Genomic DNA, 22,707 nt, shown 5'->3' on the forward strand with positions numbered 1-22,707 from the left:
GAATGGATTTACATTGTTAATTTGTTATAATTTGTTGTATATTAATTAGATATCATGAAACTCTATTTTTTATGTTTTGGCCTAAATATTTATTTTTGTTGGTTGATGGATATTATTTATGTTATGATTTTTTGTGTTATTTTTCGGTTTTAAGGTTTTAAGCTTTTTAAAATTGCAAAAATTTTGGTTTTTTTGTTTAGTTCGGTTTTTAAAGTTCGGTGCTTTGATTAGATGCTTTGATTTTTATCAAAAAAGGAAATAATTAAACTTAGTTGGGATATCTCAAAAAGAAATATGACTCAACTTAGTTGGGATGGAGAAAGTGTTAAAATTGATAAGTTAAAAATATAGAGATAAGATTGCAAAAAGTTAAAATACGAGTACTTGATAAATTTCAAAATTTATGATATAATCAATAAAATCACTACTGAAGTTCAGTCCGATACACTCCATTTATGTGTTCTGCAATATCCAAATAGCACAATATTGAGCATCCCTTGTTTCAATATTTTATTGAAAACACCACAAGAGTTGCATCACATTACCTAAAAAATAGGTGTAATAGTAATAAATAGGAGCATGATATTTATAGAGGGATTTGTTTTGTGGATCCACTGACTTGTTAAAAACATTTTTCTGTATCATTCACTCAAAGCTCACAAATTCAACAACCCTAATGATCCAAGCATGCTATCAAACTACTTCTCAACAATGCAGTCTCTGTGAACCTCTCTATCTCCCTCTCCCCTCAGAGAACACGCACAAAGGCATACAAAACAAACAACACCCCACAATAAGCAAATGCATTGCAGAGACAACCCCATTTGCACCAACAACCACTTTATATCAATGGAGTCCAACAAAATGGGGCAGGTACAGGAAAAGTGGAAATCTGGTCCGTTGAAAATGAAGCTGGTGGCAGAGATACTTACCGGAAATCTCTTCTACGTTGAGGTGGGAGAGAATGCCACTGTAGGTGACCTCAAGAAAGCAATTGGGAAACAAGAAAACCTACCTGGGGATCGCCTCATTCTGCTGCTCGATGCTTAGGAGCGTTACTCGTTGGATAAAGACGAAGCTTCCCTCAAAGATTGCGGGGTTGAAGATAGCTCCCATATTTACATCTTCTTTCGACCCCAGGACAAAATTGCTGCTTCTCCTTCAACTCCAAAGGACTCTTCTGCCCCCGGTGAACCTTCACAGTCCAGTGGACTTACAAATGGGGATAATACAGATGAGGTCAATGAAGACGAAGCTCCACACCAAGAGAATGCTTCAAATGAGGCAAATGAGCCTTCGGCCTCAGTTCATCCAGAGGAATGAATGTTCAATTTTGGACAGAATATAATTTTAATAACTAGGAGTCGACTCTATCACACGTTTTTCACAGCTCGTGAAGCTTAATAGTAGCTCCCACAAAATCTACCACTTTACAGGTTAAGTGATACTGATTTAAATTTTAGTCTAAATATGTGTTTGCTGTTCTTATAATAATCTAACCCTAAGTAAAGAATAATGCGACAAATCAAGAGTGTGTACACTAAACAAGAAAACTATGATATATAGAAATTCATATATTCAAAAAACTACATTACATGAAACTAAGAGCTGAAAATGGAGAAAGGTTGAACTGATGTACCATAAGAAAACAGAGTTTGGAAGGAAAATGAGATGTTCCAAATGACATTTCGCAAAACACACTGCTCCAAGAGGACATACTCTGCCGAGACGATCTGTGTACACTAAAATAAATAAGCACCAGAGAGCGGCTTATCATGACTTCAACTCTTCACTGAGATCCATCAGGAAATGGGTCCAGAGCATCTTGTTTGCCATTCAAGTAGAAATCTATAACAGCTTGCATTCTTGGATATTTATCAGGATGGTAATTAACGTGAACGATAACAGGCTTGATTTTTTTCAGAGCAGCATCTTTCCTCACGGTTTTGAAAAGGACCTTACTGTTCATAAAAAGATAGAAATCCATAGTTCTCTTGGAAGCATGAAGCCCAATATAACCAGGATGAGAAGGGAAGAAGAGCTCTTCGTTGAAAACAGCTTGATCCCAAGCATTTTCCCGAGCAAGCCTGCCAGCCACGCGATCTAGCAGCTCAATAGAAGGAACAGTGGGCCTTATATAGAAGAAACCGGAATTATAGACCCATATCCTCATTGTGTGAGCATATCGAGCCCAACCCATAGCAGGCTCATCAAAAACATCATCGAACCCATAAGCAGTCATATTATTGTGACCATCTGACATAGACTCCACATCAGAATCTCTATGCAAATGATCGAACGGATTCTGCATGAATATTATATCTACATCTGAAAGAAGAACACTATAGCCCAGCTGCAGAAATTCCCTCAGTATTCGAAATTTCAGACCTGATACAGCATGATTACCACCACCCTTTCCAATAGCATCCACAGATTCATCTCGATCCCTCTGATACACAGGGACGTCATTTGCCTTGCAGAACTCTAGAATCTCATCATCTAATGCTACCACTAGGTAATTAGGAATCCCGGCTTTCTTAATATTTGTAAACCAAAGTTCAAGCATTGCTTTGACATTTGAATTGGCAAGAGCAACTATAATCTCTTTCCTAACAGCAATCTCAGCCAAGATCTTTGCAAGTCTAGGGTTGACAGTTTCATCAGGAACAACAGTTGGATTTGTCCTTAGACTCTTAACAGTACCAAAGGGCCCAGCCTTATGTGGTTTACTAAGGCCCACAACTTGCTCGTGCGCGTGCTGGTTCCCCTGCTCAGCCAACCGCATCTTTTCATTCAGCTCCCTCACTTGCCTCTTCAACTCGGCATTCTTATCGGATAACCTCCTAATATCTGACTTGAGAAGATCTATTTTTTCGGACGATTCACAAGATGCCGCATCAACCTATGCACCAATCCACACCATAAACAGAATTTTGATAAATTTGTATAAGACATAAGAAGATCAATCTATCATTCACTACAGCCTTCTAATATCTGGCTATATCACAATTCACTGCCCTCTACATTCATAAATTTGGTCCAATTCAACAAAAGAGATGCTAGCATACAGAGAAATTAAACAACAAACCCTCAATTTGATCTATTAAAACAAGCAAATGCAGAGAAAGTCAACTTCTCCCAGTCATAAAAACATGATGAATAAGTAGCCAACAAAACCAAAATCGAGCTCATGACCGCATGAGCGGATCCAAGAATTCAATTCAGAAGGGGCAAAAATATATATACAAAGAAATTTTTAGAGTTTGAGGGAGGGCATCTATGAAGGAAATTGAAAACTTTGCAAAAAACTGAAGAAGAAAATAGTTGAGTAAAAAAAATATTTTGAGGGGGCATTTGCACCCTACCCTCCTCAAGTGGCTCCGCCGTCCGCATCCAAACATGCATTTCGAGAAGTCACGAATAGAAAAACTTGTTTAAGCACATTCGCATGTAAGCTGAAAGTCCACAGTAAGGCAAATCAATGGCGATAAACGAATAGAATTGAAAAAAAATAATAGCAAAAAAAGGTTGTGCACCTCCGAATTAGAATCGGAAACACGGCGGACTTGAATGGGCTGATTTGTGGAGAAGAATCCATGGGGGAACAAAAACGCGAACACGCATCCGACGGCTACTCCAATTCCAATCGCTGCCATAATCCGTGATCCACGCATTGATGACTGCAAATTCTTGTCTCGCCGCCCCAACGCCATTTCGAACTATCTCAATTTCCAGAAGATTTCAAAACAGCATACGGAATTCGACTCATCCTTTAAACAAAAAGCAGAATTAATGATGTCACCCCAACATGATATTTCTCCACATTGCCTTAATAATTACTGAAGATCTAGATTTGGGATTTGGCGTGAGCATTTAACTTTACTCACTGCTTGCTACAATTTCCTTTTTTTTTTCTCCTTCTTTTAGCATTGTACAGTGGTTTTAGAGATTTGTAGAGAGAATAGTTGTGTGTTTCGCATTCCGTCCGTTCGAAACACTATATATACACGATTTGCACCTCATTTTCATTCGCACTACTTATTTTAACGAGTTTTCTTTCTATCTTAATTTCTGTACAAGATCAACAACGCGAAATGAGTAACGCGGGTGGTAGTAGTGGTGGTAGTGGTGGGGATGCTGAGGAGTACGAACGGCAAATGAACGAAGAGTTGGAAGCCTATACGTCCAGTAAGATAAACAGGCTTATACAAAGGGCCTTGCAGCCGGCGGTACCTCGACCTCGGCCCGTTGTCCACCGTCGAGCAGTGATTGAACGGGATCACGTAGCTGCACATCAGCGGCTATATGAAGACTACTTCGCACAGGAGCCGCGGTTTAACGCCAACCTTTTTAGGCGGTGTTTTAGGATGAGCAGGGCCCTGTTTATGCGTATTGTTGACGCTTTGGAGCATCGATATTTGTGTTTCCGCTTCAGGCACGATGCGGCTGGCAGACCCGACCACACACCTATTCAAAAGTGCACTGCAGCAATCAGACAGTTGGCCTACGGAGGCGCGGCAGACATGTGGGTCGAGTACCTCCACATCGGTGAGACGACTGCCCTTGAATGTATGAAGTATTTCTGTCAGGGCGTGGTTGAAATATTCCGTGATCAGTACCTTCGAAGCCCTACCCCCGAAGACTGCCAGGAGCTGATGCTGATGCACGGGGAGAAACATGGGTTCCCGGGTATGTTAGGCAGCATAGATTGTATGCATTGGGAGTGGAAGAACTGTCCCGCTGCCTGGAAGGGGTTCTACACGACCGACTACAAGGGAAAGAATCCCACGATGATCCTCGAGGCCGTAGCTGATTACCGGCTGTGGATTTGGCATGCATATTTTGGGGTAGCCGGGTCGAACAACGACCTCAACGTCCTCAACTCGTCGCCCCTTTTCAACGAGCAGTGTCAAGGCGTCGGTCCGGCCATCAGTTTTGTCGCCAACGGCAACCGGCATGATATGGGCTACTACTTGGCGGATGAGATATACCCTAGGTGGCCCGTCTTTGTGAAGACGATCAGATGCGCATCAGATGAAATGAAGGCCTACTTTGCGGAACGACAGGAGTCGGTGCGCAAGGACGTGGAACGCGCATTTGGTGTGCTCCAGTCTCGATGGGCGGCAATTAGGGGTCCAACGCGTTTGTGGCATGTCGACTGCATTGCTAATATAATGTACGCCTATATTATCATGCACAACATGATTGTCGAAGATGAAGGTGTACAATTGACTAGTTGGGCCAACGACGATAATGAAGCCGGTCCAAGCCACTGCGTGGCCGCCCCCAACGTACGAAGCGGGGTACCTCACGATGAAGCCGACCGCCTCCAAGCACATGCCGACATGCTGCAAGTGGATGCTCATATTCGACTAAAAAAGGATTTAATTGAAGAGTTGTGGGCGCGGAGGACTGCAAGACATTAGTTTTTTTTAATTATGTAATTTTTTTTAATCTATCTTTTTTTTAATTATGTAATTTTTTTAATTAATGTACTTTTTTAAAATTAAATATTATTATTGAATTTTCCCGTATTTGTGTCGTAAATTTAATTCCGTATTTTGTGTGAGTGTTAATTATTTGTTTTTTATAATTTGTTTATTGTGGCTAGCCTATTGCTTGTCCAGTTTTTAGTGCTGATGATGTGGCAGGAAGAGTTTTTAGTGCTGATGATGTGGCAGGAGGAGTTTGTGGCTAGGCTATGGCTGGCCTATTGCTATTGGAGATGCTCTAATGTTATTGGTTGACACTCACACGCTAAAATCTAAAATTAAATAGGCAATTAGCTTACTCCAAAATCAATCCCATTTTAAATTTTTGAGTAAAAAATACCTATTTTTAAATTTGCACTAACCCTAAACAAAATTTATTTCAAATTGTATGAGTAAAAAAAACATAATATAGAGAATATTCTTTTAAGTTTGAATTTAGTATAAATAATTAGAGTAAAATCATATATAATAAGACATTTACACTAAAACAAATTTGAATTTAATATAAATAGTTGGAGATGCTCTCAATTTAATCACACGGTCACTTGCTCCACTTCTCAAATTCCCACGACATATTTTTATACCTCTGCACAAGTAATATAATGTCATATCTTGTTATATGATACTTTCTCCGCCTCCCAAAAATTGAAAAAGTTGCATATGATACGAGTTTTAATGTGTAACTAATAGAGTAAGAGATAGATATGAAAAAGTAAGAGAGGGAAAGGGGAAATAGTAGTGGAAATAGTGTTACTGAACTGTGGGGTCCACATTATTAGTAGGGTATATTGTCTGTAAAGTCATTAGCTGGACTGAGATCGAAAGCGATTTTTCGGATTGGATCAAGTTATATGGAGGATAACTGAACCGAATGGATCAGTTAGCAAATGTCGTTGCCACTTGATCAAGGCGTTCACGCTCTCGCTCGCTACCAATGTAAATTTATAACTCCCAAACTTGCACAACTTTAACAGTAAAACGGCAAGAACGGGGTCGATCCCACAGAGAAACCGGTGTATCAAGTGTGTGAATAGTGAACAGGGTTTGGTTGCTGCCACGCTTTAGTTTGGGAGTTTCTAAGCTACTGGATTTACGCTAGGCAGAATGTAAACTATCTATTTGATCAAGGCGCTGTTAACTACTGGATCAAGTAAACGACAGGCTGAAATAAGAACTCAACTACCTAGGCATGCTAAAAAAACATAAACATGTTGCTTTTCATCACGATTAAACACTGGATAAAGACTAAAAAGCGAAACTGAGCTGGAACAGTAAACAAGAAGGTGAAAACAAAACAACTACGATTTTTATATTCAAGCTCAAAACAGTATTGTAAAGATGTGGAATACAAAAATATCATTTCTTTAACTACGAAATTAAACTAAACTAACAACTTCAGAAAATAAGAAAGCGAGTAAAGCCGAGAAGGTTCTCGTTTGAAAACTTGGGATAACGCCGAACAGATATTGAGTATTCTGTCGCGCTCCCTTTCGGTCGCTCTCCCCATCTCTCTCTCTAACAGACCATTCTAACTGCGCTAACTGAAGGAAACGAAAACTAAACTGAAAAGACGATCTCCAGAGAGAAAGCTTTTTAATTATGGTGATACATCCTCTATTTATAAGCTCGCTGTGACGACCTCCAGCTGGATTATGATCTCGGAAGAGGATATTCGCTCACGCTGTGATCGAGCGTCTCATCGATTGATACGTGCCTTCCTTCTAGAATGACGTCGCTCCTCAATAACAGAATGATGACTCAGCTCCGTCCTTGCGTCTTGCGTATCAGCACGTGTCCCCTTCTAGAACGTTGTCCTTGATAACATAATGATGCTCGCCATCCAGCTCATTAGTCTCACGTGTCCTCCTTCTAGAGACCAGTGGTCCCCGCCTAATTGCTTGATCACCCCCTTTGATTAGTTTACCCAATTTTTGTCTTTTTCACCCTTTGTACCAGCTTGATCAGCTTGGCCTTGTTGCCTTGGTCAAGCGGCATTCCTGCACTTTTAACACTTGCTTTGCGCGATAAACTGATCAAGTAGCATACATTTTATCCCTAAACCAATGCATGAAATAGGCCTTAACAGTCATGAACTTTTAAAATAGTTTAGTTTTCCTGTGAACTTTAAATGTTGCATGAAAAATCATGAACTTTATCGGACTGTGTAAATTTCCCATATGACCCGACCGATAGATTTCCGACACAATTACTTATCTTACGGGCGCGCTGGAGGCGTACCTTGGCAAAACTTCACTAATTTTGATTATTTCTTTTCTATCTTTGCAATCTCTGACCCTAGACTTATCACAAAATACAAGTAGAACAAATGAAAACATACAAATTGAATTCGGCATAAAAATCGACATAAATATACAAATCGAATTCCACAAATCGAATTTAACATAAAAGTAGCATTAATTCTACAATTCGAATTGAACCCTAAATTTGTGATTTTCCAAGTCACGTCTCATGCGCGTCACGTAGGATAAGTTTGTGTCAGAAATCTATCGGGTCGGGTCGAATGAGAAATTTACACAATTCGGTAAAGTTCTTGACTTTTCATGCAATATTTAAAGTTCACGGGAAGACCCAAATTATGTTGAAAGTTCATGACTTTACATGCAATTTACCCTTATTAGTACTAGTTCAAAACTTTCATTATTTAGACTATGTCTAATTTTAGGAGAAGACCTAAAATGAAAATACTAGTTTATTTTTTGGGACGGATGGAGTATATTGTAGTATAATTTGAAATAAAAATACAACACAAAATAAGTAGAATCTATCAAGTTTTAAGTGATCCTCAATGATAGTGTTATCCGCCATACTTCTTCAATTGGCTCACCAGCCAGTATTTCAAATTTTCAACTATATATGCGTTTTATGTGCTATTTATAATCTGAACCTAGGTAAAAAATGTTAATTATAATTCAAAAGGCATGATTTGCGTAAAGTTTATGTATGATTTGTTGAGAGTATAACTGAAATTGTGGTGGCTAGATAGTACTCCCTCCTTCCAATGCTACTCACACTTATATTTCGGTTCCTCCCAAATGAAGATTTGCTGAGAGTATAACTGAAATTGTGGTAGCTAAATAGTACTCCCTCCTTCCAATGCTACTCACACTTATATTTCGGTTGCTCCCAAACTACTTGCATTATGTCTATTTGAAGTAAGAATTAGAGTATTTAATTAAGATATTAGATCGAATTAAGTGTTTCATTATTACATTTAAAATACTAATTTAATTACATTAATTATTCAATCATTAACTTACGACCTAAAAAGAAAAATACGAGTAGCATGAAATGTATAGAGTATTCTCTGTATTGTGTTATGTTATTTGGTTCCCTCTGTACAGATTAATTTTATAGGATCATAGGAAATTATATGTATTCATACTTTATAACGATGTAATCATAAACCATTTGATATATAATATATTTCTTTGTAACATTCCCGCTCAAACTAAGTGACATGATTACTAGTGGTACATTTATATAAAGTATAAACCTTTGGTAGTCCATTGGAAACTCACTTGAATGGTCTACCATGAATAATGATAGGAATGGACACTTAAAATATGTTCTTAACGATGGTAATCGAGAGAGGTAGAGAATGATACACTTGTTCTCTTATTTTAGTGTGTTTTAATTGTGTACAATTCCTCCCTCTTATATAGGAGAGGAGGATCACTAATTAAGGGAGGAGATCAATCACCAATCATTCTATTCTAGGGACTTTATTGCACAATATATTCTAGAGTGAACTACATTAATAGTCCCTGATGTTGTCGAAAAATGCACCAATGGTCCCTTAAAAAAATTTATATCATTTTTGGTACGATAAGACTAAAGTAATGCTAGGCACCACTAGTGTGAATATTTAAAGTTCTGGTGCATTTTGGACCTTTCTACTATCCTTTTAATTTTTTTTTCATTTTTTCTTCAAAAATTTAAATAAGAAACCAAAGGTTTTAATTATGCTTTATTTATTTTTAAAATTAAATATTATTTATTATACAACTTAATCTGTATGTTTGCAAAGAAAAAATTATACCCTCTCCGTCCCATAAAAATATGTGCACTTTCCATTTTCGTCCGTCCCACAAAAATATGTGCATTCTCTTTTTTGAAAGTTATATCAATTTAATAATGTACATCCCACTATCTATTAACACTACTTTAACTATCATTCTCATCCTCTCTCTTACTTTATGAAAGAGCAGGTTTGCGTAGGTGTCGTTCAAGCAAAGGGTGTATCCTACTGATCAAGATGAAACAATCCCCTGCTAAAACCTGGTATCAATAATTCCTCAACCCTCTTCTACTGGGTAGTATAGTGAAGGTAGGGGTCGAATCCCACAGAGATGGTGACGGTTGGAGTGATTGTGGTGATATTCTGGAGGGTTTTGGTTAGCTACCACGCTTGGGTTGAGTCTCTACCTAGGCAAGAATTTGAAGGTGGTATCATACTGACTAGGAGGTGTGAAAGGATTCTGATATGCAGCTGTGTACGTGGACATGGTGAAACAGAAAATATTCGAAGAGTACTAGGTTTCTATTTTGGGCTAAAAAGAATATCAGAAGGTAGTGGTAGTTAGGTGACTGGGCCTGCAGATCTGAAAAGTAGCAGCTGAAAGGTAAGGACAAAAGTAAAAAGTTGTCAAAAAGCAAAAGTGGTCCCAAACTTGGATGGAGATGTTGTCTTCTTCAACGTGAATCGAATCAGACCAGCAAAACCAGATTCATCACCATAAAAACACAGATTAACAGCTTCAAGAACACAGATCTACAATTAAAACTTTAAATCAACAGATCGAACACTAAAACTGCAATTATGCTTACTGGTCAACATGCAGGGTGGCAGAAAACACGTAAACTGGGTTTTCACACTTAACTAATTCAGATCTAAAATCTAACAGCTATCTAGACTTGCAAACTCAGAGAGATTAACTACAGAAGTTAAAACATGCGATTCCTCACTGGAAATTACCGTAACAGCTAGATCTAAGCTATCTAGGCAGAAAGAAGTGAAAACAAACATGAACCGATGCTGGAAAACAACTTCATAGCATTTAGAAAACGTTTGGATCTCAACCAAGACTTCAAAATAAGCAAAGTACTGGAAATGCGAAAGATCCAACGTAGAGAAAACAAACAAGATTAACTAGAAAGCAAATAAAGATTGTTTTTGCCACTCCGGGGCGATGGAACTGCTAACTACGATCGTGCTGACTGGAACGAAAGAATGGAACTCCGGCGGACTGATGATCTTCAAGTGACCATGACTGTGGCGAGGAACAAGACTCTGGACTGGGCTGAAGGACTGAACTACTGAGAGAATTCTACCTAAGAGTGATGATGATGAATATGAGTTTTTTTCTCTCCATGTGGCTTCCTTTTATAGGGAGGCTTACCCTTGATTTTAGGGTAAAACCTTGTGGTGAGATGACTTCTTTGTCCTTAATTGTGGTTGATCAGTCCCAGCTATCCTTCTTCTCCATCTCGAGCCATTTTTGCATGTATACTGGTCAGTACGTAATCGTCCTGACGCCCTTTTCACCTGAAGTATTGAAGCTTTGCCTACTGGCTAGAACACTCAACCTGCACACTTTGAGCAACTGTTTTGCAGGTATAATCAATTACGCACATCATACTGACCAGTAACCAAGGCCTAGAATACGACTTATCAAACTGCTCACACTTACCACATGCTTGTCCTCAAGCGTGAAGAACAAACAAAAAAGAAGTAAGTCGAATTCTAGCCTGGTTACTCCCCTGACCGACTCTTTCCTACCCTAGACTCTAACTACGACGCAAAGAAAAACACATAACAAAGACAAACACATAAAAGAAAATTAAAACACTTAAAACACATTAACACAGTAATTGGGCTATATTTTCAACCATCCCTCCCCTCGGGATCAGGTGCAATCCGGCCTTAGACAGCCTTGAACTTCCGCCGCCCCCCTTTTCTCTCCCAGTCAGTATATCCGCTTGTCAGGATCTCCCACACCTCTCTGCCAAACACTAGGTTCACTCAGTCACTCATACCTCACCAGGAATGTTAGGACTGCATTTCTCTCAATGTGCTCAACCACGATTGCTTCGGACTTTGATCTCACGGGTAGCTACTGAAGGGCTTAAAGGTTTGTAACGGGGCTATTGGTTTGTAATGTTTTGGGGTGGATGTTCCTAAGGCTCTAGGTTCAAAATTTCTGCTTTATTGAGGTGGGGGAACTGTGTGCACTTGGGCTCTTGGTTGTTGCTTCTCTTGGCTGACGCTTCTGGCTATGATCTCCAACTGGTCAGTAGCTTCTTGTGGCTTCGCCACCCTTATTCATTCTCTTTCTTTTTTTGTGGTCAAGTTTTCTGACCATTTTTCTTCATATTCTTCTCGTTTTTTTCCTTTTTGTGGCTTCGCCACCCTTATACCTTCTTCTTCTTTTTTTGTGGACCTGGGATAACTCCCTGGTCGATTTTCTTCCAAACTTTCTTGTCCAGCTGGATTCTGCTTTCTTGTACACCTTCTAGCCAGTAAGCTCCAATCGTCTCATTCCTTGCACCTACAATCCCAGTGGCTAGGGGTGTATATCTGGGTACAAAGAGTTAAGAAAATGGGTTCTAAAGGTGGTTTTTTTTTTTTGGGGGGGGGTTCCTACTGCCTTCAGTGTTCGCTACTCGTGGTCACTTCATCTTAGGTAGTTCGTGGTAGCCGCTCTCTTTTTTTTCTAAATATGTGGAAAGTGGTTCCACTTTAAGCTTATAACTCACATTTTAAGAGGGCTTTCGTATTTGGCTCTAAGGATGGGCTTTTCCCTCATACTTGCGTCATCTATCCTGGCTAGGAGGTACTAAGGGGGGTAGTTTCTGTTTTCCAGCATGTCGTATCTCCCTCAATTCCCCTCACCGTCAGCTCAGGACAGTTGAGTTTTAAGCCCAATCAACACAAAAAAAAAACTAGACCTAACAAGACATTAACACAAACACAAACTTCACATATACACATGTCATACTGGCCAGTGCAATCCCCCTCCCACTTCACACAAAAAAAACAGATGTCATAAACTTCACATATAAAAACTAGACCTAACAAGACATTAACACAAACACAAACTTCACATATACACATGTCATACTGGCCAGTGCAATCCCCCTCCCATTTCACACGTGTCTGCCCCAGATGAGGCTGTGAAGTGGATAAAGGTAATGGCCAGTATGGCCGACACACAGAGATACCAAAACACAACAAAACATACTTATACTAAAAACTTCTCACACTTAGACTATACAATAGGCTAAGTGGGAGGAGTTACAAATCAACAGAAACCAACAAAAACAAAACAACTATATACACAACTCCTCACACTTAGACCATGTAATGGGCTAAGTGTGGGCCAACATGCTTACGAAAAACAATAAACAAGTAAACACAGAAAACATGCGCCAAAGAGACAAACCCTTTACTTCTCACACTTAGACTATTAAATAGGCTAAGTGTTAGAAATGGGGTTTGCGCACAAACACAAATTATACTACCTAAAAAAACAATTAAAGTACGAAAACTAAAAACTGAAAATAAAAAGAAAACTAACTAGTCAGGTGGGGTGGTCTATCGGTGACGTCTGCTCCTTCGCGGCGCAGGCGGTGCAGGTGGTTCCTTTTCAGTTCCAGCTTGGTTCTCGTCAAATTCCGCCGGCTCCTCAGCATGCGCCGGCACATCGGTCTCCCTATCTTCTGTTTCAGGTACTTGCGGTTCATCACTCTGGCCACCATGGTCACTTGGTTCAACAACTTCCTCTTGGCCTCGTTGTGTTAACTCTATCAATATCTCGTCTATCACGGACGCCATCCTGGTCATTTCTGCTATCATCCGGTGGTTTTCCTTTCCTAGCCTGGTAACAATCGTCTCCAAAGCCTCTTGCTTCTGACTCTGCCTCGTCTGTCCTGCAGACTCCTTCAGGATCCCTTCCATTACTGACGCTAACCGTGTCATTTCTGATCTCATCTGTCTGTTTTCCTCCGCTATCTCGTCCACAGCCTTCTCTAGCCTTTCCTGTCTCTGCTCCTGATCTTGTGTTCCCGGATGTGCTGCAGATCTCCCAGTCGCTATAGCTTCTTCTCCCATTGTGTAGAAATGTGGTACGCCCTGCCTCATGTAAACGGTGTTCGTTCGGACGAACAAAGGTGTATCAAAAAGACCAGACAGATCCACCATGATCTGGTCGGATAAGTCTTCGGCCTCCGTGATGATGATGTTGTTTCTGACGAACACTCCCAAGATATGGCCGAGAGTGAGATTCCTCGCTGGGTGGGTGGCAATTAGATGGCATTGGTGGGCGGTCCAAAAACCCAGATGCAACTTCCTTCCATGCTTGGCGCACCAAAGAAGATATAACTCCGTCATCGATGTCCTAACAGCGGAGTTCGACTGCCCCAACAAATTGAAATCCAGGTAAAGTTGTACAAGACGCAGAATCGGGTTGTTGAAATGAACGGAGCGGGAAATAGTGGACTGGAATTGCCCTGCATCAGGGTGAGTAAGTTCCTCCCAGGCTTCCTGGGGCTCAAATTCCACATGTCTGCGGGGAATTCCCCGCTCCCTACTTCTCCACTCAGGCCCTATGGCCTCCTCCAAACTGCACATTCCCAGACGCACAGTCCACTCAATCAAGCTCATCCGTATCTCTCCACCAAACAGCCTAAAACTGATACATTCCTCATCTAGATCAGTGGTGACCTTAAACCTAAAGGTCGTGAAAAACTCCTTCGCTAACCTAACCGGGACACTCGGATCCCCATTCTCCAACAACCACTCAAAACCTAATGCGTGCAAATAAGAGAGAAACTGCTCGCGTGCACCCAACTCATCTAAAGAAGGAACATGAAGTACCTTTCCGCTCTTCACCTGCTTACTCCCTTCATCCTTGCTATCGAAAACTTTCTGTAGCTCCTTCGAGTCGAAAAGCTTCATCTCCTCCACCAGATCATCAGTAAGGTCCACTGTCCAGCGCCGGTACCTCAGTCTCTCTACCGGTGGGTGGAAGAAAATTTTTAAAAGTGAAAATGAAAATGAGGGTTTGTGAAGGAGAAAGGTGAAGACGGTATGGTTAAATGAGGGAGAGAGAGGGAAGTTGTGGGTAGTTGTAACCGGCTATGGGAGGTATCCGGTCGCGTCGTTTCAAAGGAGAGACGGTTGAGAATGCCGGCTTCTGATTGGCTGGCGTGTCTCCTCTCTCTGCTCACGCGCCTCTTCCAGCCGCTGCCACCCTGCAAAAGCTGCACAAACCTTAATTCAAATTTTCGTCCTCTCCATAATTCCCCCTATACTTGCCTAATAAGGAAAATAATTCAAATGGACACTTAAATAAAAATTGAAATAGCACCAAATAAGCAATCTCGCGGTCAATGCATACTTCAAAATAATAATTAAGGCCCGAAAATATTTTTGGGTTTTCTAAACATTAACATGCAAAGGTTTAAATCAATTAACTACCACATATTCACAATATTTACATCTTTTTCTAGGCAATTTAGAATTCTACTTAGCCAGTAAGTGTAGACTTTCAAAAGAATTGGCCCTGTGGAATTCTAAATTCCTATCCTACTGGTCAGTATCTGGCCAAGGTACGTGGTTGTAGTGGAATTTCATCCACTACAGACACATCACTATTGTCTCTAAATACCTTGAGCCTATGCCCATTCACAATAAAATGTTCAGAGTTAGGAAGGCTCCCTGAAATCTCTAAATACCTTGAGCCTATGCCCATCACCATTGGAACGGAGTGAGTTGATGACATAAGGTCCTGTCCATTTCGATTTGAGTTTCCCAGGCATGAGCTTCAACCTTGACTGGAAGAGTAGTACTTTCTGGCATACATGGAGCTCTTTGGTTCTCAGATTTCTATCATGCCACAATTTAGTTCGCTCCTTGTACCACATGGCGGAATCGAACGACTCCAATCTAAGTTCCTCAAGCTCCTGAAGCTGCAGCTTCATTTCCTCTTCACAGGCTGTAGCATCCATATTCACTTTCTGTACTGCCCAGTATGCCTGGTGTTCAATTCCAACCTGTAAATGACACATCTTCCCAAAAACGATCCGATACGGGGACATCCCTATGGGGGTCTTGTAGGCTGTTCGGTATGCCCAGAGAGCATCTTCTAACCTCACACTCCAATCCTTCCTAGAAGGATTTACAGTTTTCTCCAGAATCTTCTTGATCTCGCGGTTAGAAATCTCCGCCTGACCGTTAGCTTGCGGATGGTAGGGACTTGAAAGTCTGTGGTGCACACCGTTTTTTTCATTAATGCCTCAATCGTGCGATTAAAGAAGTGTGTAACTTGATCAGATATGATCGCCCTCGGAACTCCGAACCGGCTGAAGATATGACTCTTTAAGAACTTGGCCACCTCCTTTGCTTCACAAGTGCTCGTGGCCTTGGCTTCTATCCATTTGGAGACGTAATCCACCGCGACTAAGATATACAAATTGCCATAGGATGAAGGAAATGGACCCATGAAGTCCATTCCCCAAATGTTGAACAATTCACATACAATTATCGGAACCTGGGGCATCTCGTCTTTCGCAGATATCCCACCGGTCAGTTGACAGCGCTCACAACTTCTGCAGAACTCGTACGCATCTTTGTTGAGGGTTGGCCAATAGAAGCCGCTATCCAAAATCTTCCTTGCCGTCTTCTTGGATCCGAAATGTCCTCCACATGCTAACGAGTGGCAATGGATCAAAACGTCTCTTTGCTCCCAGTCAGGAACGCACCTCCTTATCACTTGATCGGATCCCACTCTCCACAGATAGGGGTCGTCCCAAAAGTAGTATTTCGCCTCACTCTTGATCTTCATTCTTTGGGCCTTAGTAATACTCGACATTTCTGGAAGTTCTCCAGTCACCAGGTAGTTGGCTAAGTCTGCATACCATGGTTCTTGCCCTACCTTCTCCTTTCCTTTTCCTGTATCATACTGGCCAGTCAATCTTCCTTACTTCAAAAATTACCTCTCATAAATGCTCCTCAGGAAACTTGTCGTGCACATCTTCGCTGCTTCCATCTTGCACTATTCTACTCAAATGGTCCGCCACCTTGTTCTCGACTTCTCTCTTATCTTCCACCGCCCAATCAAATTCTTGTAACAAGAGGACCCATCGGATCAAACGGGGTTTGGATTCCTTCTTGGCAATCAGACACTTAATCGCTGCGTGGTCAGTATAAACGATGACCTTGGATCCCAACAAATATGGCCGGAACTTCTCGAAAGAATACACCACTACCAGCATCTCTTTTTCAGTGGTATCGTAATTCCGTTGGGCTTGATTCAGAGTCTTAGAGGCATAAAAAATTACGTACCTCTTCCCATCGATCTTCTGACCCAGTACGGCTCCCACTGCATAATTGCTAGCATCGGACATTACTTCGAAAGGGTAGTCCCAGTCAGGAGCCCGTATGATAGGTGCGGATATCAACTTTTCCTTGAGAAGATTGAAAGCGGCCTTGCATTGCTCATCAAAAACGAACTCCACTTCATTATGAAGAAGTTGGGTAAGGGGTTGGGCGATCTTGGAGAAATCCTTGATAAATCTTCGATAAAATCCGGCGTGCCCTAGAAAACCCCTTATCCCCTTCTGATCAGTAGGGAATGGTAATTTGGATATAACATCCACCTTGGCTCGATCCACCTGGATACCTCTTTCTGAGACCACGTGTCCTAAAACTATCCCTTCGGTGACCATAAAATGGCACTTCTCAAAATTCAAAACCAGACTTTTTGTTTGTCACCTTTCTAGAACTACGTCCAAATGATGAAGGCATGAGTCGAAAGAGTCTCCGTAGACCGTGAAGTCATCCATGAATATCTCTATACAGTCCTCAATCAGATCGGAGAATATGCTCATCATACATCGTTGAAACGTACCTGGAGCGTTACATAAGCCGAAAGGCATGGCCTGTATGCATAGGTTCCGAATGGGCAAGTGAAGGTGGTCTTATCCTGGTCTTCAGGATCTACGTAAATTTGGAAGTAACCGTTGTACCCATCTAGAAAACAGAAGTACTTTTTCCCAGCTAATCTCTCCAACATTTGGTCGATGAAAGGCAAGGGAAAATGGTCCTTCCTGGTCGCATTATTCAGCTTACGGTAATCGATGCACATTCGCCAACCCGTGACCAGCCTCGTTGGGATCAGCTCATTCCTCTCATTTTGAACGACTTGGATTCCCGACTTCTTTAGGACCATGTGGATCGGGCTGACCCACTCACTATCTGCCACTGAATAGATAATCCCTAGCGACAACAATTTCAAGATTTCCTTCAATATTTCTTCTCGCATGTTGGGGTTTATCTTCCTTTGGGCATCTCGATGTGCCTTTGCTCCCTCTTCCAGCCTGATGTGGTGCATGCATACATCAGGACTTATTCCCACTAAATCTGTAAGGCTCCATCCAATTGATTTCTTGTTCTTACTCAACACAGTCAGTAGCCTTGCCTCTCGTTCCTTTGTAAGGCCGCTGCTGATGATCACCGGATATGAGTTCTCCTCTCCGAGGAAGGCATACTTCAAATTCGATGGCAATTTCTTCAGCTCAACTTGGGGTGGAAGCGTGTCTTCGGGTAGAGGGTTTTTCTCAGCCTCTCCTTCTTTCTCTATTTCCCCCTCTGAAGATTCCTCTATACTGACTGGTAGCTTGGCCCCTGTGGCTCCAATAAATTCCAATTTCTGGCAGAAGTCCTTAATTGCTCCCTCTATCTCTTCATCGGCTAACCCTTGGCTACTGATCAGATCACACCATGCAACAACTTCTATGTCCGCTTGCTCATAAACATCTAAAGCTTGGAGCTTCTCCTGCAATAGTTCGGTCTCAAGAAAATCTTGGACTAGGGGGTCAATCACATCAACATAGCATACATTTTCAGAATCAATAGGCTTTTTCATGGCCTCATTGATATCAAAAGTAAACTTCTCCCCATGAAAATCAATGCAAATTGTTCCCTCAGCCATGTCTACTATCGTCTTGGCCGTTCTAAAAAATGGTCTTCCCAACAATATGCCACTAGATTCCCTAGCCTCAGACTCACTCATTTTGATCACGTAAAAGTCCGCAGGGTAGGTAAAATCATGCACTCTAACCAACACATTTTCTAGAACACCCTCAGGACTTATGCATGACCTATCAGCCAGTTGGATCAACACTCTAGTGCTCGACAGTCTAACTCCCTTCAATCGGTTATAGATTGACAAAGGCATGACATTAATAGAAGCTCCAAGATCACACATTGCATGCTCGACTTTCACATCTCCTATAGTTATGGGTAGAGTGAACATACCTGGATCGGCCCTCTTGGGCGGTAGCTTCTCCTGCACAATTGCAGACGCGATCCCTTCTACCATGATCTTCCCATCTTCTTGGGCTTTCCCGGCTATGAATTCCTTAATGAACTTCCCAAGTGGGGGTAGCTTCATGGCTTGGAGGAATGGTATGGTGACATCCAATTTCCCAAAAATCGACAAGTAGTCCACCGGGTTCTCCTTCTTTCTTTTTGTAACAAAGCGTAACAAAGCGGAAAGGGAATGGTCTCTCCCCCTTTTTCTCCTATACCGGTCCCTCAGCACCCTTCTTGGAATCTTCCTTGGGCAAATTCTGGGTCTGAGCCCCCGTTCTAGATTCTACCTCTTGATTGGGTTCCTTCCTGACCAGTACGCTCTCGGGTTCACCTCCTCCACATGGCGTCTCCCCCAAGAGAAATGGGTCCTGCTTCCGCAGCATGGATCTCTTAAGCTCTTCCACTGAGATGGTGTCGCCCCCTATCTTCGTTCCACTCGGCTCTCCACTTGGTTGTTTCGGTCGAGGTCCATCATAAGTAGTTCCCGACCTCAATGTAACCTTACTCACATTCGCCTTTTCGGGTATTTTGACTGTAGACGGGAGTTTCCCTGCATTTCCTCTTATTTCACCCATAGAATTGGCCAGTTGGGCCAACTGCTTATTTATCATATCCATGTTCGCTTTATGTTCCTTCTGGGCATTTTGCATCCCCTGCACTACTTCGTTGTGGGATTGCAACTCGCCCTTGATACCTTGCTGCGATGCGAGCAGTTCTCCCATCATGTCTTCCATGGATCTCCTTGACCTGTTAGGGTATTGTGACTGATTTGGGCCTTGGTGCTGGTTGTACTGGGAACTTTGGTTGGGCTGGGAATTTTGGAAGTTTTGCTGGTTCTGGTTAGGTGGGTACTGGTTATACTGGCCAGGAGGGTTGTACTAGTCCTAGTGATATTAGTTCTGATTTTGGTTTTGGAACTGATTTTGGTTCTGATGGTGCTGGGGTGCTTGATTCGGCTGATTTTGATAATTTTGGAAGTTTCTCTAGTGGGGTGGTACATAAACAGGATTTTGGTTTTGGGATTGTTGGTTCCTTCCTGACCAGTTGAACTGGTGGTCCGGGTTTGCTGGTCCACGGTTGGGGTTTTGGTTTTGGTGGGGGTTATATTGGTTCTGGCCTTGACCTTGGTTTTGATTTTGGTTCCCATCTCCCCATCGAAAGTTTGGGTGATCACTCCATGGTGCGTCCCGTTGTCTCCCCTGGATCCAATTCCCATTTGAGTTAAAATACCCGGCAGCATTAGCCTGTTCCATGCTGACCGAGTCGTTTGGCTGATCATAGCTCTGTCCTTGGTTTCCCTGTTCTGCACCCTTGTAGTTCCCAACTGGGGAAACCAGCGGTGTATTCTTTTCGATTGCGCTTAGGAGTGACTTCTTCAGCTCATCCATCTTCAAGTCCATCTTCTGTTCAAGCTTCTGCTCCTGGTCAGTAGACGAGGCACTTGCAACCCTTTCTCGGTTGTATCCATCCCTTGAATGATTATACTCCTTCTTCGCACTTAGTAGCTTCCTTAGAACCCTCTTTGCTTCGCTGACCCGTAGCTGTGTGAAGCTTCCTCCCGACGACGAATTGGCCAGGTCCTTGGTTGTTATGTTCATCCCCTCATAGAAAGTATGATGTATCTCAATGTCCGTGATACAAACGGGAAGTCCAAGGCCCGGGCTGACCCGACCACGACTCCCCTTAAGCTGCCCGGAAGACCCGTCACGAGATCAATGAGACAAAGGCTTCGGGAAGGCGTTTCAAACTTCATTAGGAGGGGAATGGAAGAGGCAGATGGAATGCCCGGTCGGGCGAATCCACACCTCCAAAACGCCCGACCGGGCGTTTGTGCGCTGAGCATCATCCACAGTCCAGAAAGTTCGCCCGACCGGGCAATTTCACCATCCCAGAACGCCCGACCGGGCGTTTGAAGAAGCAGCGCCGAATCCAGAAAGTTCGCCCGACCGGGCGATTTCACTTTCCCAAAACGCCCGACCGGGCGATTCAACTTTTACATCCGTTTTTCCTTGTTTTTTTAGCCCTTTTCTTGGGTTTCCAACCCTAACTATAAATATCCTTTTTGTAAGACTTTAAGGGCAGACTTTGATGAATGTTATTATGAAGACTCCTTTGAGAGCATCTCCCATGTGAGATTTCTATCCAAATTCCTACATTGTAGGTTGCTTGTTTTATGTTCATTTGGCTAAATCAAGTATAGGTATGCATTTATGGTTGTGTAGTCATTAATGTGGAGCCAATGGAGTATTTGCTTTGGGTGAAAGTAGCCTAGGGTTGCCCACATCTTTTTGTGGGAGGTCATAGGTCCTCAAAGAGGATTCCTCCTTCTTTACACTTTCTTCTCACCTTCTTTCTCTCCATCCAAAACCATTTTGAGTTTAGTTTTTGTGGCTAGCTCAACTTATCTTTACTTTATCTTTGAAAACACAAAAAAAATTGAAATCAAACACCGCTTTGGGTATTTCTTGGGCACATGGAAGGTTTCCCTCACAAGGAACCTTATCATTTGGTATCTAGAGCCTAGGTGCCTACCAAGTGTTTGATTTTAAACCTCTATGAAATTTCATTTTCCTTGTTTTTCCTTATTTCTTTTGTTTTAGCCTTTGCTTGTTTATTGGTCAATTATTGTAGGATTGAGCTGATTTTTGGTGTGCATGAACCTTGAGATATGAACTATTTTCCTGAAAAATCTCAGCCAAAAATTCCATCGTTTGATTGGTCAAATTAATGTGTGAAGTTGCTACCCTGTTTTGTGCCCTAGTTTGACAGATTTGGGGAAAACGTAAAATCGAGGGTCCTCTTGATAACCTGCTATATTGGGGATATTTTTCCCTCATTCTAAACCCTTTAATCTTGTTATCTACTAAGTTTCATCAATTTTGGGGTTGGGTAGTCATATCAAAAAAAAAATTCCTAAAGATCAGCCAAGAGTTACATAAATTTTCAGCTCAACTAAGTTTGTTTGTTAGCTTCCTTAGGCATTGAACCTTACTTTCACATGCTTTATTGGCTTTACTTGCTTGGATATATTGCCTATGTGTATACCTTGATTGATTTGTCTTAGCACTTGCATTTTGGAAGTTGGATATTGAGAGTGAGTGAACCTAGCCCTCACTATATTCTAAGCCTTTTTCCGAGTGACATTGGTGAGTGAATTGGGGGTGGGATTACCAATTGGGAAGTGAGTTCTTACTAAAATCTCCCCTTCTTGTGTGTGTGAGTGTGGATTTTACTAACCCTTAGGACTAGATCCTAGTTTATTTTTATTTCTTATTGTAGGTACCATTGTGAATGCCACCTCGTACTAGATCCACCACGATGGGGGATCCGCAACCGGGTGCGAGCACGAGTCTTAGTGTGGCGGGGGATGAGTTGAAAAACTTGATGGAAAAAATTATGACGGATTTGAGGGATCTAAAAGAAGGCCAAACCACAATGCATGTCACTCAAGATGCTATGTTCGGGGATTTGAAGGAACTCAAGGTGAACCAAGCATCCATCCATGAAAACCAAACTTTTCTCCACGACGAGCTCAACGCTTTGAAGGCCGTGCGACTATCAAGGTCAAACACCCCTAGGAGCAATCACACACATCATGATGCCTCCGAGGGGAGTAATGGAGAGGAAGAGCCATATGGTTGGTACGATCATGGGGGGCGTGGGGGACAAGGAGGAGGACGGAATGGGAATAGGAATGGTAGGTTCGGGAACATGATGGGCGGAAGAGGGAATGGAAACATGGGGCACCATGGGTGGAATGGTAGGCATGGAAGATATAGAAACTATGAGGAGGAGATGGAGCCGCGGTATGATGATCCC

The 22,707-nt window shown here is 42.0% G+C and overlaps 2 protein-coding genes across 2 annotated transcripts; one reads left to right on the forward strand and one right to left on the reverse strand.

Annotated features, from left to right (window-relative positions):
* Positions 1 to 849: 849 nt before the first annotated feature.
* On the forward strand, positions 850 to 1,323 carry LOC121804182. The gene is made up of 2 exons (XM_042203714.1): positions 850 to 972; positions 1,051 to 1,323. The coding sequence occupies exons 1-2, from the start codon at positions 850 to 852 to the stop codon at positions 1,321 to 1,323; spliced, it is 396 nt and encodes a 131-aa protein (XP_042059648.1).
* A 213-nt stretch (positions 1,324 to 1,536) lies between these two features.
* Positions 1,537 to 3,953, reverse strand: LOC121802482 (arabinosyltransferase RRA3-like). The gene is made up of 2 exons (XM_042202161.1): positions 3,537 to 3,953; positions 1,537 to 2,902 (listed from the first exon to the last, which is right to left on the reverse strand). Exons 1-2 carry the CDS (start codon positions 3,711 to 3,713, stop codon positions 1,790 to 1,792), a joined length of 1,290 nt encoding a protein of 429 aa, XP_042058095.1. The 5' UTR covers positions 3,714 to 3,953; the 3' UTR covers positions 1,537 to 1,789.
* Positions 3,954 to 22,707: the final 18,754 nt, after the last annotated feature.

This window comes from Salvia splendens, chromosome 5 (assembly GCF_004379255.2).
Source record: "Salvia splendens isolate huo1 chromosome 5, SspV2, whole genome shotgun sequence".
Lineage (NCBI taxonomy): Eukaryota > Viridiplantae > Streptophyta > Magnoliopsida > Lamiales > Lamiaceae > Salvia > Salvia splendens.